This window comes from Equus caballus, chromosome 14 (assembly GCF_041296265.1).
Source record: "Equus caballus isolate H_3958 breed thoroughbred chromosome 14, TB-T2T, whole genome shotgun sequence".
NCBI lineage: Eukaryota > Metazoa > Chordata > Mammalia > Perissodactyla > Equidae > Equus > Equus caballus.
In genome coordinates, this window is record NC_091697.1 from 24,931,702 (window position 1) to 24,944,699 (window position 12,998).

A 12,998-nucleotide genomic window follows, 5' to 3' on the forward strand; every position below is an offset into this window, starting at 1 on the left:
CCCTGCTGCTGAGCGCAAAGGTCGAATCACAGACGTCCACTGATAAAATGCCAGATGCTTCTGTCTCGTAATGCATATATGGGACATGCAGGGGACAAGCAGGGTCTCACCCATGTTTTCAAAAGAGGAAATAGTGACAAGAAGTCTGGGTTGGGCACAGACTTGTCTTCTTGGGGTTTTTACATGAGCCCTTCCCGTTTGCCCATTAGGAAAGCAGAGTTGCAGTGTGGATCGCACATAAAAATGTCTCCCAGGGACCTTTGTCCTTCTGTGGTATGGTTGTGCCCATTTGGCAGAGGAGTAAGCTGAGGCCTGGAGAGGGTTTTTTGCCCATCCCAAATGCCAGTGATGGAGCTGAGTTCCAGCCTAGGTCTCTGGTGTCTCTGGCTCCTGACTCTGGACACTTAATGCTGTCCCACGCTGCTGGGAGCTATCATCCCTTAGGCGTTAAGGAAGTTTCTAAATGTTGGCTCGGTGAGCCCTGCCAACAGAGTCAGATGAGGGCACATCCAAGGGGCACAGTCGTAGCTACAGTGTGAGGCGGCCTAGCGCAGGGGGGGCGAGGTCCCCGGGTGGCTTGGCCATCCGTGCCTCACAGGTGGTGCCTTCTCTGCAGACCGGGAGGCGGCCCTGTGGGAGATGGAGGAGCATCACCTGCAGGAGAGGCACCAGCTGGTGAAGCAGCAGCTCAAAGACCAGTACTTCCTCCAGCGGCACGAGCTGGTGCGCAAACACGAGAAGGTGAGGCTCCTGGCCAGGCGGGGCGTGGGGCTGCCCTGGGGAGACCCGGCAGAGCTGTGAGGCTGTGCAGTGTGGGGCGCCACTGGTGCCGTCTGTGTTTCTAGAGAAACCGGGCTGGCCATGGTGAGGCCCCGGGGGTCTTGAGGGATGGACTGCCTCGGAGGGAGGGCCAGGAGTAGGGGAGACCGTGCAGGGAAGCAGAAGGCCCGAGCATCCCTTGCTGACTCCGACGCCTGATTGTGTGTGTGTCTCACTTTTTCTCTTTTCCCTTGTAATTTTTTTGGTCCATTTTTGCTTTATTCCTCTCTGGCCTAAGCCTTCCCTCAGAATACTTTTAGATAGCAACTTAAATACCACCTCTGCCAGGAAGCCTACCCCAGCCTCCCCAGGCGAGGGCCCCTGTTCTCTGTGGCCAGAGCACCCTCTGTTTCTGTGTAATTGTCTCGGTTCAGTCCCCTTGGTGGGGACAGAGACAGATAAACGGAGGTCTGGATGCACAGCTGGTGTGGGTAATTACAGTTCCCAATCTGAGTGCAATGTCAGAAGTCAGCACAGGGCTGTGGCAGCTCTGAGTAAGCGTGCCCAACCCAGCTAGGAAGTCAGGGGAGGCTTCTTGGAGGAGGTGATGCCCGTGCCAAGTTTTGAAACACAAATAGGTGTTAGGTGGAGGAAAAAATTCAAGTTTACCAAGACTTTTTACAATGTGAGTTGACATCTGCGATCAGTAATGATGACCATCCCCTTCAGCGTACATGTTGCTTTGAGATATTAGCATGTGATGGCACGCCACCGATGATTAGACAAGAAGGCATTTAGGAGGTGAGAGTCCAAGATGTTACTCACAATAACTTTTAAAGTGAGAACAAAAAATGTTACTTAACAGTAGAAGTTGGAGCCGGCCCTGTGGCACAGTGGTTAAGTTTACACGTTCCACTTCTTGGTGGCCCGGGGTTCACCGGTTCAGATCCCAGTGCAGACATGGCACTGCTTGGCAAGCCATACTGTGGTAGGCGTCCCACCTATAAAGTAGGGGAAGATGGGCATGGATGTTAGTCAGGGCCAGTCTTCCTCAGCAAAAAGGGGAGGATTGGCAGCAGTTAGCTCAGGGCTAATCCTCCTACTCAAAAAAAAAAAACCAGTAGAAGTAAAATGATACAAGACTTGCTCTGCTGGGCATCCTGGGCCACCTGGTCCCTGGTAGCCCTGGGCCTCTGGTCACACCCCCGTGCCCAAGCGCAGCTGACCTCATCCCCGCTGGCCCTGCCTGCAGGAGCGCGAGCAGATGCAGCGCTACAACCAGCGCATGGTGGAGCAGCTGAAGGTGCGGCAGCAGCAGGAGAAGGCGCGGCTGCCCAAGATCCAGAGGAGCGAGGGCAAGACGCGCATGGCCATGTACAAGAAGAGCCTGCACATCAACGGCGCGGGCAGCCCCGCCGAGCAGCGCGAGAAGATCAAGCAGGTGGGGGTGTGGGTGCGCTGGGGGGCCGAACCTGATCCGGATGGGGGATGTGAAATATGAGAGGCAGCACAGGGTCGAGGAGGCGGCGTGCCCGTCACAGGTCGCAGCCCAGAAGCTCCTACGCCTCCCAGTGAATCCCTCTGCTGGACAGAGGAGAGAGCGCGCCTTGCTTTCTCACACACTGTCCCATCCTGCAGCTTCCTCCGCCAGTGCACCCCTTCCTGTCACCCACCAAGACCCCGCATGCATGTCACCCATGTGGCTTGGGGACGTGGAGTTGGTGGCCTGGGCTCCTGTGACTCCTGCGTGGTACACACGCTGTCCTAGCGCATGTCACAGCGCAGTGTCGTGTCCCTACCAGCCTGGGGGCTCCTCAAGGGCAGCAGCTGGGTCTCAGCTCATGGGGAGCACTTAAAACAGGAGGGTACAGCCTGAGTGGTGCGGAGCACTGGGGCTGTGCACAAACCCGTGCCTCTGGCGGGGCCTCCCTGGGACGGGGCTAAGGTAGGTCCCCCCAGCCACCAGCCAGGCCTGTCGCCCCGAGAAACCCACCCTCTCTCTCTGTTGCAGTTCTCCCAGCAGGAGGAGAAGAGGCAGAAGTCGGAGCGGCTGCAGCAGCAGCAGAAACATGAGAACCAGATGAGGGACATGTTGGCGCAGTGCGAGAGCAACATGAGCGAGCTGCAGCAGCTGCAGGTACGCCCTGCTGCCTCCCTCCCCGATGGCCTCCGTGTCCCCAAGGCGGGCATCTCGGGGCCAGAGAGTCCTCAAACAGGGACGGGCTCTCGTCAGACACGCCCCAGGTGGGCTGGTTTCAGTCCTGCCGTGACAGGATGTTGACCGAATCAGTCACCCTCCCCCAGCCAGAGTTCCCACAGCCGTGACATGGCGTGGGGCAGGGGTGGTGATTCGTATTTGACAGGATTGGGGTGAGGCTTTAAAAACGAGGTGGCAGGGCTGGCAGTGCCTTGCCCGGGACTGGCAGTGGCACTCTGCTGGGTTTCTCGGTCATCACTGTGTCTTGGGAAAAGGTGTCCCAGTTACGCTAATAGCAACGCCAGACACAGACATTACAAGAAAGGACAGCTGCAGACCAGTGTCGCTCATGAACAGAGGCAGGTCCTGTGCCCAACACCAGCAGATCACATCCGACAATGTACAACAAGAATTAGACACCGTGACCCAGTGGGTTTATCCCAGGCTGGTTACACGTTCAGAAATCAATTATGTAATCCACGACCTGAAGAGAAGTCACAGGATTTTCTCGGTAGATGCAGAAAAAGCGTTTGACCAAAGTCGACGCCCGTTCCAGATAGACACTCTCACTGAGCTGGGAATAGAGGGGAACGTCCTCAGCTGGATAAAGAGCATCTACCGAAACCGACAGCTGAGCTCAGAGCTTTCCCACTGAGATCAGGAAAAAGTGTCCCAGGGTTGCCAAGCCCCTTGGGGACCCCTTTCCCTAGGGGGATCCCTGACCTCTTCAGGTTTCCTGGCTCCTGAGTTTGCCCCACCCTGGGGGTCCCCACCCCAGAAACGGGTGCATGGAGCCCCCTTGTGGTGGAGCGAGGCATCGTTGTGCTGACGGATGGGTCGACCCAAAGCCCCACGAACTCAGGGAATTGCTCAGACGATTGGATCCATCTGGCAATTTCTGGAGAGGCAGGGAGGCATGGAGGAAATTGAGTCCTTGCAGCCTGCCAGGGAGGGGCTCTGCTGTGTGCAGCTGTGTGACTCTTGGGCCGCGTCCCTCCTGCAGCTGTTTTCCCATCCCTGCCTCATGGGGTTGTCGTGTGGACTGCCTAAGAGGACCCGTATCCAGAGTGCGGGGAGCCCAGCTCCTGGCAGGTCTGAGGTGCTGAGTGCTGCTGCTGTATTATTCCTGGTGGAACGAATTTCTAAACTCCCAGAACCCTTGAGCTTGAAACCCCAAATAAAAATCCCCCAAGGAGTTGCCCTCTTCTAACCAAATAGAGTCGAGGTCTTTGGATAAGGGCACTGTCCGCCTGCCTTAAGCTCCGTATAAGCCACAAGATTGAGTCCCTGTGGGGAATCACCGGGACCCATCCGTTCTGCCTGCGAGAGATTCCAGGTAAATTTTGTGAGGCCGATGGCTCAGCTCGGCGCGGGAACAGTGAGGCGGGCCGCCTCGGCTGGGGCTGTGGCCCTGGTCCCCTGCCACAGACTCTCCTGAGGAAATGATACGTGATGCAGAAAATTGTATATATACTTTACATAAACATGAATATTTACGCATACAGATTATCTGAGCTCAGGCTGCCGCAGCAAAATGCCCCCGACTGGGTGGCTTCAACAGCAGAGGTTTATTTCCTCATGGTTCTGGAGTCTGGAGTCCAAGAGCGGTTTGCCAGTGTGCTGGGTTCTGGTGAGGCCTCTTCCAGGGCCACGCGTGGCTGCCTCCTGCTGTGCCCTTCCTGCATGGCAGAGGGCGAGCGAGCTCTCTGGTGTCTCTGTTTATAAGGACACTGATCCCAGCGTGAGGCCCCCCCTCCAAATACCAGGGCTGCAACATAGGAATTTGGGGGGGGCACAATTCAGTCCACAGCACAGATGTTTGACACAGTGCTGTTTATAACTGTGAAAATTAGGAGCAACCTACGTGGCCAAAAATAAGGGGATGTTTAAGTAAATTTGATAAATCTATTCTGTAGGATGTTTTGTAGGCGTTAAAAATGAAGACGAGGAAAAACGTGAATTCTTTGTATTAATGTTTACAGTGTGAAGTAGGGAGGGAAGCGGGTGTCGGAGCTGTGCACACAGGGTGAGCTGGACAACATGGAGGTGACAGCCTGGGAGGAAGTGTGTTGAAATCTTTGCAGTGGTTGCCTCGTTGTGGTGGGAGAATTAGGGCACACGTTATATTTATTTGTTGTTAATAGTTTTATTGTTTTGGTAAAATGACGTATGTTCATGTTAAAAAGTTCAAACAATGCAAAAAGCACAAAGAAGAAAGGTACAAAATTACCGCAGATCCGCTGTACAATAAGAACCATTAGCGTCAGTGTTCTGGAATGGTCCTCCAGGCAGCCCTCAGGGCATTTCTGTTTACATGTACAGAGTTTTATAAAGTGGGTTTATAATCAAGGAGAAGAAATAGATGAGTGACGCTGATGCCCTCATGGCTACAGCACGAGGTGTGTCTCAGCCCTCCGCACCTCTACCCTCTGGGTTTCTTACCTGTTGCACCTGGAATTTGTTACAGAATGAAAAGTGTCACCTCCTGATAGAGCATGAAACCCAGAAGCTGAAGGCCCTGGACGAGAGCCATAACCAGAACCTGAAGGAATGGCGGGACAAGCTTCGGCCACGCAAAAAGGTAAGCATGTCTGGGCTAGGGGGCTCAGTGGTCAGCTCTGCTCCATGCTGTGTCACAGGTGTCTGCCTAGAAGGTGGATATAGACATAGATAGCTAGAGGTTCATTTTAAGGAAGTGGCTCACACAATTGTGGGGGGATGGTAAATGTGAAATCTTCAGGGCAGGTTATAAGCTGGAGACCCAGGGAAGCGTTGCTGTTGCAGTCTTGAGTCCCAGGGCAGTCTGGAGGCAGAATTCCTTCTTCCTTCTCTTACAGCCTTCACCTGATTGGATGAGGCCCACCCACATTATGGAGGATAATCTGCTTTACTCAGAGTCCACTGAGTTAAATGTTAATCACATCTAAAAATTCCTTCACAATGAGATCTTGACTGGTGTTTGACCAAACAGCTGGGTACCATGGCCTCCCAGGTTGACACATAAAATCAACCATTACAGGGCCTCAGTGTGGTCATTTATAAAGTGGAGATAGGAATATTGTATATGTTATGCAAAAAGCCACCAGCCCGTACTACAAGCCAAGGACGTGCTCATTTCCTTCCTCTCTCCTAAACTCTCTGAGGACAGAGCGACCCAGTTACCCTGATCATGGGTCCTGAAGCCCCGAGGTCTGTTCGGCCGTCATCCGTCAGCTCTGCTTGCTGGAACTGTGGCCTGGACAGGAGGCAGCTGCCCACCTCAGCTAGGTGATGGCCTCGGAAGGCCTTGAGTTGAGGCCTCTCTCCCTGTGCTAATGGAGCTTTCTGGCCGGAAGTTGGCCAGGGTCTCAGACCTTCTGTTAGCAGGCCTGTGTTTCTCAGTGTCTGTAACCACAGCCTGCTGGGACTTTGGATACTTGACACTGAAATCAGTAATGCTCCTGCTGACATAGGCTGACTCTGGCATCAGGAGATAAATGTTCACCTTATTCTCTTAGCTGGGGGCTCTGTACCCTTGGCACATCCTGAGAGAGGTTGAAAATGAACGGTCACGTTGCTCTGGCAACTGCCTCACATCCCAGACTGTTGGCAGAGGCAGAGGGGAGGCCGCAGGGTGTGTTTGGGAGCTGGCATTGACTTGCCTGCGGGGGCTGCCTCTCTGGACGATTCTTTGTAGGCCTGTTATATTATTGCCACCTGGGTTGCTGCTGAGACACTGACCAGAGGCGGTGGCTTTCCTTCTGGAATAAATGTTCTTTTACACTCTTGCATTGCAGCCAGCAGCCTTGAGCTGCTGCCTATGCGTGGGGGCAGAGTAGCTGATTGTATGTTGTGGAATGTTTTTAGAAAAATTCAATTTGTTTCTTTCAAATAAGTAAAGAATATGTGGTGGGGTCAATAAAGCGTTGCTTGGGTTATAGTTAACACAGAAAGTGGCTTCAGACACGACAAGTCTTCCCTCCTAAGCCTTGCTTTTTGAGTCTGTGAAATGTAGAGAACATTTCTTCCCTTAAAGCAGGTGTTAGTAAACTATTGCCCATGGGCCAAATCTGGCCCCCCGACTTGTGTTTGTAAATAAAGTTTTATTGGAACACAGCCATGCTCATTCATTTACATGTTGTCTGTGGCTGATTTTATACCACAACAGCAGTGGCATAGTTGCAAAACAGACCTTATAGCCCGCAAACTGAAAGTATTTGCCATCTGGCCCTTTACAAGAAAAAGACTGCCAACTCCTGCCTTAGGTTATAGAGAGGAATATATGCGGTAGGCAGAGTAGACTAGTGCTTAAGAGCACCAGCTTTGGAATAAGACAGAGTGGGATAAAGTCCCAGCTCCCCTATTACTAGCTGTGAGACCCTGTGCTCAAAAAGGGGGTTTTATAATTAAATTGGTATTCCTACAGCAGAGGTCACAAACTGATGGTCTGTGGGCTGAAATTGGCTTACAGATGTTAGGTTTGGCTAACGTATAGTAGTATAATTTTTTTAAAGTTGCCAACCTTTAAGTAGAAGGAAATTTTACCTAAAAATCTGGATTTCCAGTTTCTTTTGAAAACCCATGGGCCGGCCCAGTGGCGCAGCAGTTAAGTGTGCACATTCTGCTTTGGCAGCCCAGGGTTCGCCGGTTCGGATCCTGGGTGCAGACATGGCACCTCTCGGCAAGCCACGCTGTGGCAGGCATCCCACATATAAAGTAGAGGAAGATGGGCACAGATGTTAGCTCAGTTTTCCTCAGCAAAAAGAGGATTGGCAGATGTTAGCTCAGGGCTAGTTTTCCTCAAAAAAAAAAAAAAAGAAAACCCAGGAGCTCTAGCAGCACTGGGCTGATCGTACCACATGACAGCCGTCAGCTGGAGCTGAGAAGAAACGGCCCTCTTCAGACATAGCTTGTGCTCTTCACCTCACCACACTCCCCACCACTCCTTATTGCCTCACACCCAGCTCTCTTCACTAACTTGATTCACCTGGCTGGCTCCCATAGGCACTGGATTTTGTCATCTCCATTACAAAAGCTTAAACTACCACCTGTATCTTGCTTATATATAATGTTTGCATGCCACAAACACTTTAATATTAATACCTTCAGCAAAGGAGAACTTGAGGCAAGAATCTGTGTGAATTACCAGCAGTTTCACATTAGTCAACTCCAAGATGAGGCGTGACTTCAAATACCTTGCCTACCCTCACATGGATGTCCTTTAATAACAGGTTGGAAAAACTGACATTGTCATTCAGTGTCCTTTCCCCATCATTCCTTAGAGGTAGAGGGAACTCACCAGAATTTAGTACTATTGAGGGAACAAGAGCTTAAGGGGGGATCTGGTCATTAAGGCATTTGTTAACTTGAGACTATTTCAGGGCGTCCAAAGAATAGTCTTAAAAAAAGAGACATCACGGAATGCTGGTCAAATCCTGTGAAAGCAGACATTTCTATAGTGACAGTCAGGATAGCTGCAGACGCCTCTCACTGATGAAGCCGCATAGACCGAGCAGCCCGTGTGCGCCCGGCTTTGCGGATGGCGGGCACAGTGTTCAGAGCTTGAACCCTGAGGTTAGGCCGAGGTTCCCGTCTTGGCTGCACCCCCCAGCTAGCTGAGTGACCTGGGGCAAGTGACCTAAGCTCTCTGAGCCTCGGTTTCTCCATCTGTAAGATGGGGATAATAATAGTATCTCCCTTATGGGGGGAAGATTAGCTAAGATGTAAAGCACTTGGCACAGTGCCTGACGTGGGAAGCACTCAGTCATCCTGACCTGCTAGTTTTTTTTTTTTTTTAAAGATTTTATTTTTTCCTTTTTCTCCCCAAAGCCCCCTGGTACATAGTTGTATATTCTTCGTTGTTGGTCCTTCTAGTTGTGACATGTGGGACGCTGGCTCAGCGTGGTTTGATGAGCAGTGCCATGTCCGCACCCATGATTCGAACCAACGAAACACTGGGCCGCTTGCAGCGGAGCGCGCGAACTTAACCACTCGGCCACGGGGCCAGCCCCATGACCCACTAGTTTTTAATTTAATCCTCACCACAGTCCTGCTGGGCAGGTAGTGATCCTGCCATTTTACACATGAGGAACAGACGTAGAGAGGAAGGGGACATGGAAAGGCCACACAGCTGGTAGTAATAAAGCTGAACTCTGACGGGGAAGCCCGTGTTCTTTCCACCACCCTCTGGTTCCTTTCTTTCTTTTTTCTTTTTTTTTTTTTTAAAGATTTTATTTTTTCCTTTTTCTCCCCAAAGCTCCCCGGTACATAGTTGTGTATTCTTCGTTGTGGGTTCTTCTAGTTGTGGCATATGGGACGCTGCCTCAGCGTGGTCTGATGAGCAGTGCCATGTCCGCGCCCAGGATTCGAACCAACGAAACACTGGGCCGCCTGCAGTGGAGCGTGCGAACTTAACCACTCGACCACGGGGCCAGCCCCTCTTTCTTTTTTCTTTTAATTTATTTTTCCTTTTTCTCCCCAAAGCCCCCTGGTACATAGTTGTATATTCTTCGTTGTGGGTCCTTCTAGTTGTGGCACGTGGGATGCCGCCTCAGCATGGTTTGATGAGCGGTGCCATGTCCGCGCCCAGGATTCGAACCAATGAAACACTGGGCTGCCTGCAGCGGAGCGCGCGAACTTAACCACTCGGCCACGGGCCCAGCCCCACTCTGGTTCCCTTCTTAAATGAATGCTTATTATTGGAGACCCTCAGGAGATTCTTCTGGCAGAATCCGGTCTGTCTAGGCAAACTTCACGTGACCCAGGGACGTCTGCAGTGCTTGTCACCAGATGGTCCGCACGCAGTTACCTGACGTGCTTTCACAATACACACAACTCCTGTCCTGCCACAAATCTTCAGAATCAGACTCTCAGGGGGTGGCGTGAAGGCACGAGTATTTTGAAAAATCTCCCTGCATGGTTCTGCAGGACAGTGCCCTGATTCCTAACAACTGTGTAACTCAGACATCTCTGCTCCCCCCACAGTTAGATCTCTCTCTCCATGTCTACCTTGGGTTTTTCTCCATTCATTTGGCTGTTTTCCTGCCAGCAGATTGGCATCTGCTTTTTCCCCACCCACATCCAGATTAGCGTCTCTGTAAACCGGAGCCCTTGGCCCACAGGAAACTCCTGTGCGGCTGTGGCAGGAGGAAGGAGGTGGTACTTCCTTCTGGGTGACGGGCTCTGGGAAGGGGAAGTGGGAAGACCAAGTCACCCAAGCACCAAGGCCTGGGAGGGAAATGTCCAGAGAAGGCCACTTTGGTGGGGGGCCTGTGCTTGGGAGACCGTGTCCCATGGGATCTGATGCGCTCCATCTGCCCTCTCTGTCCCAGGCTCTGGAAGAAGATCTGAACCAGAAAAAGCGGGAGCAGGAGATGTTCTTCAAGCTGAATGAGGAGATGGAGAGCCCGAACCCCACCACCCCGAACAAGGCCACCAAGTTCTTCCCCTACAGCTCTGCGGATCCTTCTTAACAGCCCCCGGGACTGTGCTGGCAGGTCGGCGGGCCTCTGGGGCCCTCCTATTCTCTGTGAACAAGTAACTCAGGACCCCCTTCCTCTTGCTTCCATGCCAGCTCGAATCCAGCCCCTAGCCTTGTGCCACCCCAGCTGTGCCCGACAGCCCCACCCCGGTGTTCCTGACTTCTTGCTCACTCAGAGGGTGAAGTTTTATGATGTCACCTGATCCTAGTGAATGTTCTCTTTGAGCCCCAGATCCTGCCAAGATGTCAGTGATTTGGGCTGTTAGAGGGGTCAGGGTCCAGGAGGAATGGGGGTGCTGTGGCCTCGAAGCCCCTCCTGTTTGCCAAAACACCAGTTTTGCTGTTTGTGGCCACAGAGTGCTGCCACTGAGGTCACCACAGGCCATCCATATGGTGGCTATTCAGCCATTCCCTGCAGTGTCCGACAAGAATCACGGCTCCTACCAGCCGTTTTGGTTCCCATGGGAGCCTGGCCTGCAGCCAGCCGCTCAGGGGTGCCCTCGTTCCTCCAGTCCCTTCAGTTTGCTTTCCTCTTGAGACAGGCTGTGTCTATGACAGTGGGATGGGGGAGAGCCTGGACCGTTCATCCTGCTGGTCTCGGGTGTTTTGTGCCATCTCGTGTTCCCACTTTCTACACACACATGTGCACGCGCAGGGCTTGGCCCCTGGCACTACCCAGGCTTGCCTCTGCCCTGGCCTCTTGTGCCACGTAGGTGGGAACACGTTGGCTGCCTAGGCCTGCCCCTGAGCATGTTAGGTGGAGCCATTGGTGTGGGGTGTGCTGGGTGTCGGCAGCAGAGACACAAGGTAGCACGGGCTGAACTGTCAGTCTGCTTCCTTTTGGCCCCATGTGGGATCCTGTCTTCAGGGATGAATTCCTCATCACACGAGACCTTCACAACCCAGTCCGCTCCCATCTCAGCCTTGCCCATCCCGTCTGCAGGCGATACGGGAAAGCCACTGCCTCCCGCCCTCTGGCCCTCCTAGTTCAGGAGTCTGGCCTTACGCTCACACAGAGGAAGGCAGTCACTGGGACTTCTGTTCAGGAAGAAAAAGTGTCAGGGAGAAACGTCATGCCTCCTGCCCCCAGGAACACGGCAGAAGCAAAGCTTCTGTGTCTCAGATGGAGTCCTGGGCCTTGGGTCCCCCAGTCAGCCTCCCACAGATTCCCATCCCCACTGGCTGCAGAGTGTGGATAACCCATAAAAGCAAAGCTCAACCCAGCATTCAGTTTATTTACAAAGAAAACTTTTTTCCACCTTGATTTCTAACTTGAAACAAATATAAGTGAATGGCTTTTTCAGGAAGATACCTGCTTTAGAAAAATAAAACAGAAAATGGAAGATGATTTCAAGGAAGCGTGTGGGCATATAGAGTCTGGGTACTGCTTTGCTGGTGATGGAGGGGCTCACACACCCGGGAGGCCGTTCTCCCTTCTTCACTCCGAAAGGTGAAGGTTCCACGCTTTGTCTTCCTGAGGCAGTTCCCTGGAAGGCTTCTTGGCACTGGTTCTAACTGGATCTTGGGAAGGGAGGGTGGCCGTTGACCAGGAGAAGGACCCGGGGTTCCCAAGTCTTACATACGCAGTAAAGATGCCCTGGGGGCCGTGGGAAGGCAGTGGTCCTCTTAGGTTAGTGAGGTTCCACTTGCCTGCTCCAGTATTTGACCCAGATAGGACAGTTTTCAGGTCTCACACAAATGAGACAAGTGGAACTGTTGTCCCCGTTGGTTCTCCGTGGTGCATGTGCTGGGAGAACGAGAACTACAGCAGTGCAACTGCAGAACGCAGGCCCAGTGCCGCCAGGCGAGGCCAGCGCGGGCACATCGTCAGGCAGGCCTCACTGGGGCTTTGTTCACCATCCTGCCTTTTCCAGCCGTCGGTGCGAGAATGAGTGTGGGGGAAATGCCGGTTTTGTGGTTCAGGTGATGTCTTTAATCCTTCCCTTATTGGGCTTGTCATTCACATTGGAATCTCGTTCAAGGAGGTGCCGTTTCTCTGCTCGGTGCCACCCGAGCCCCCGGAGCTCCCGGTCCTTCCTGGCTGGGGCTGGTCGGGTCTCCCAGCCTCACGGTCAGTGCTCACCGCTGAGAAGGCCCGCGCAGTGTTCCTCGCGTCCCGTGCTAATGTTTGCTCTGTAAGGGCCAGGTGGAACTGTTTCTCATTTTCAGCCCATTTTTGGCAGAGTAAATATAACTAACTTATATTTTCCCTTTATGAAGGATAGAAGTTATTTTTATGTAGTTTCCAAACTTTATGCAAAACGTTTGTAAAATGTTCTCTGCAAAGTTAACTGCAAAAATGTAAATAAGCTTTTAATAAAATAACAAAGTGAGAAACTCGGTTTTGCACTTGAGGTCATTCTCTTGGGTTGTGGGTGAAGAGCAGGGCAGACTTACCCACATTTGTGGGTCAGGAAAGGGATTACCATCTTCTGAGCACACTGGGTTGTCCCGCAGGCTGCGGGGTTTCTGTTCTGAAAGAAGTTAGGCGTGGCTCTGTGTGGCTGTTATCTCCAGACCTTTCATATCATTCTCGTTTAACCACAAGCGTTCCACCTCTTAAGAGTTTTCACATGGTAACTT

General features: G+C 52.4%; 1 protein-coding gene across 2 annotated transcripts in view; it reads left to right on the forward strand.

Moving 5' to 3' along the window:
* The window catches only part of STK10 (serine/threonine kinase 10), a 107,644-nt gene extending 94,892 nt beyond the window's left edge, over positions 1–12,752 (forward strand). For both annotated transcript variants that reach the window (XM_023617241.2, XM_070233897.1), the window contains exons 15-19: positions 617–741; positions 2,012–2,200; positions 2,771–2,896; positions 5,424–5,537; positions 10,267–12,752. In XM_023617241.2, coding sequence (XP_023473009.1) covers positions 617–741; positions 2,012–2,200; positions 2,771–2,896; positions 5,424–5,537; positions 10,267–10,407 — 695 coding nt within the window. In that variant the 3' untranslated portion in view covers positions 10,408–12,752. The remainder of the gene's footprint in view (positions 1–616; positions 742–2,011; positions 2,201–2,770; positions 2,897–5,423; positions 5,538–10,266) is intronic.
* Positions 12,753–12,998: the final 246 nt, after the last annotated feature.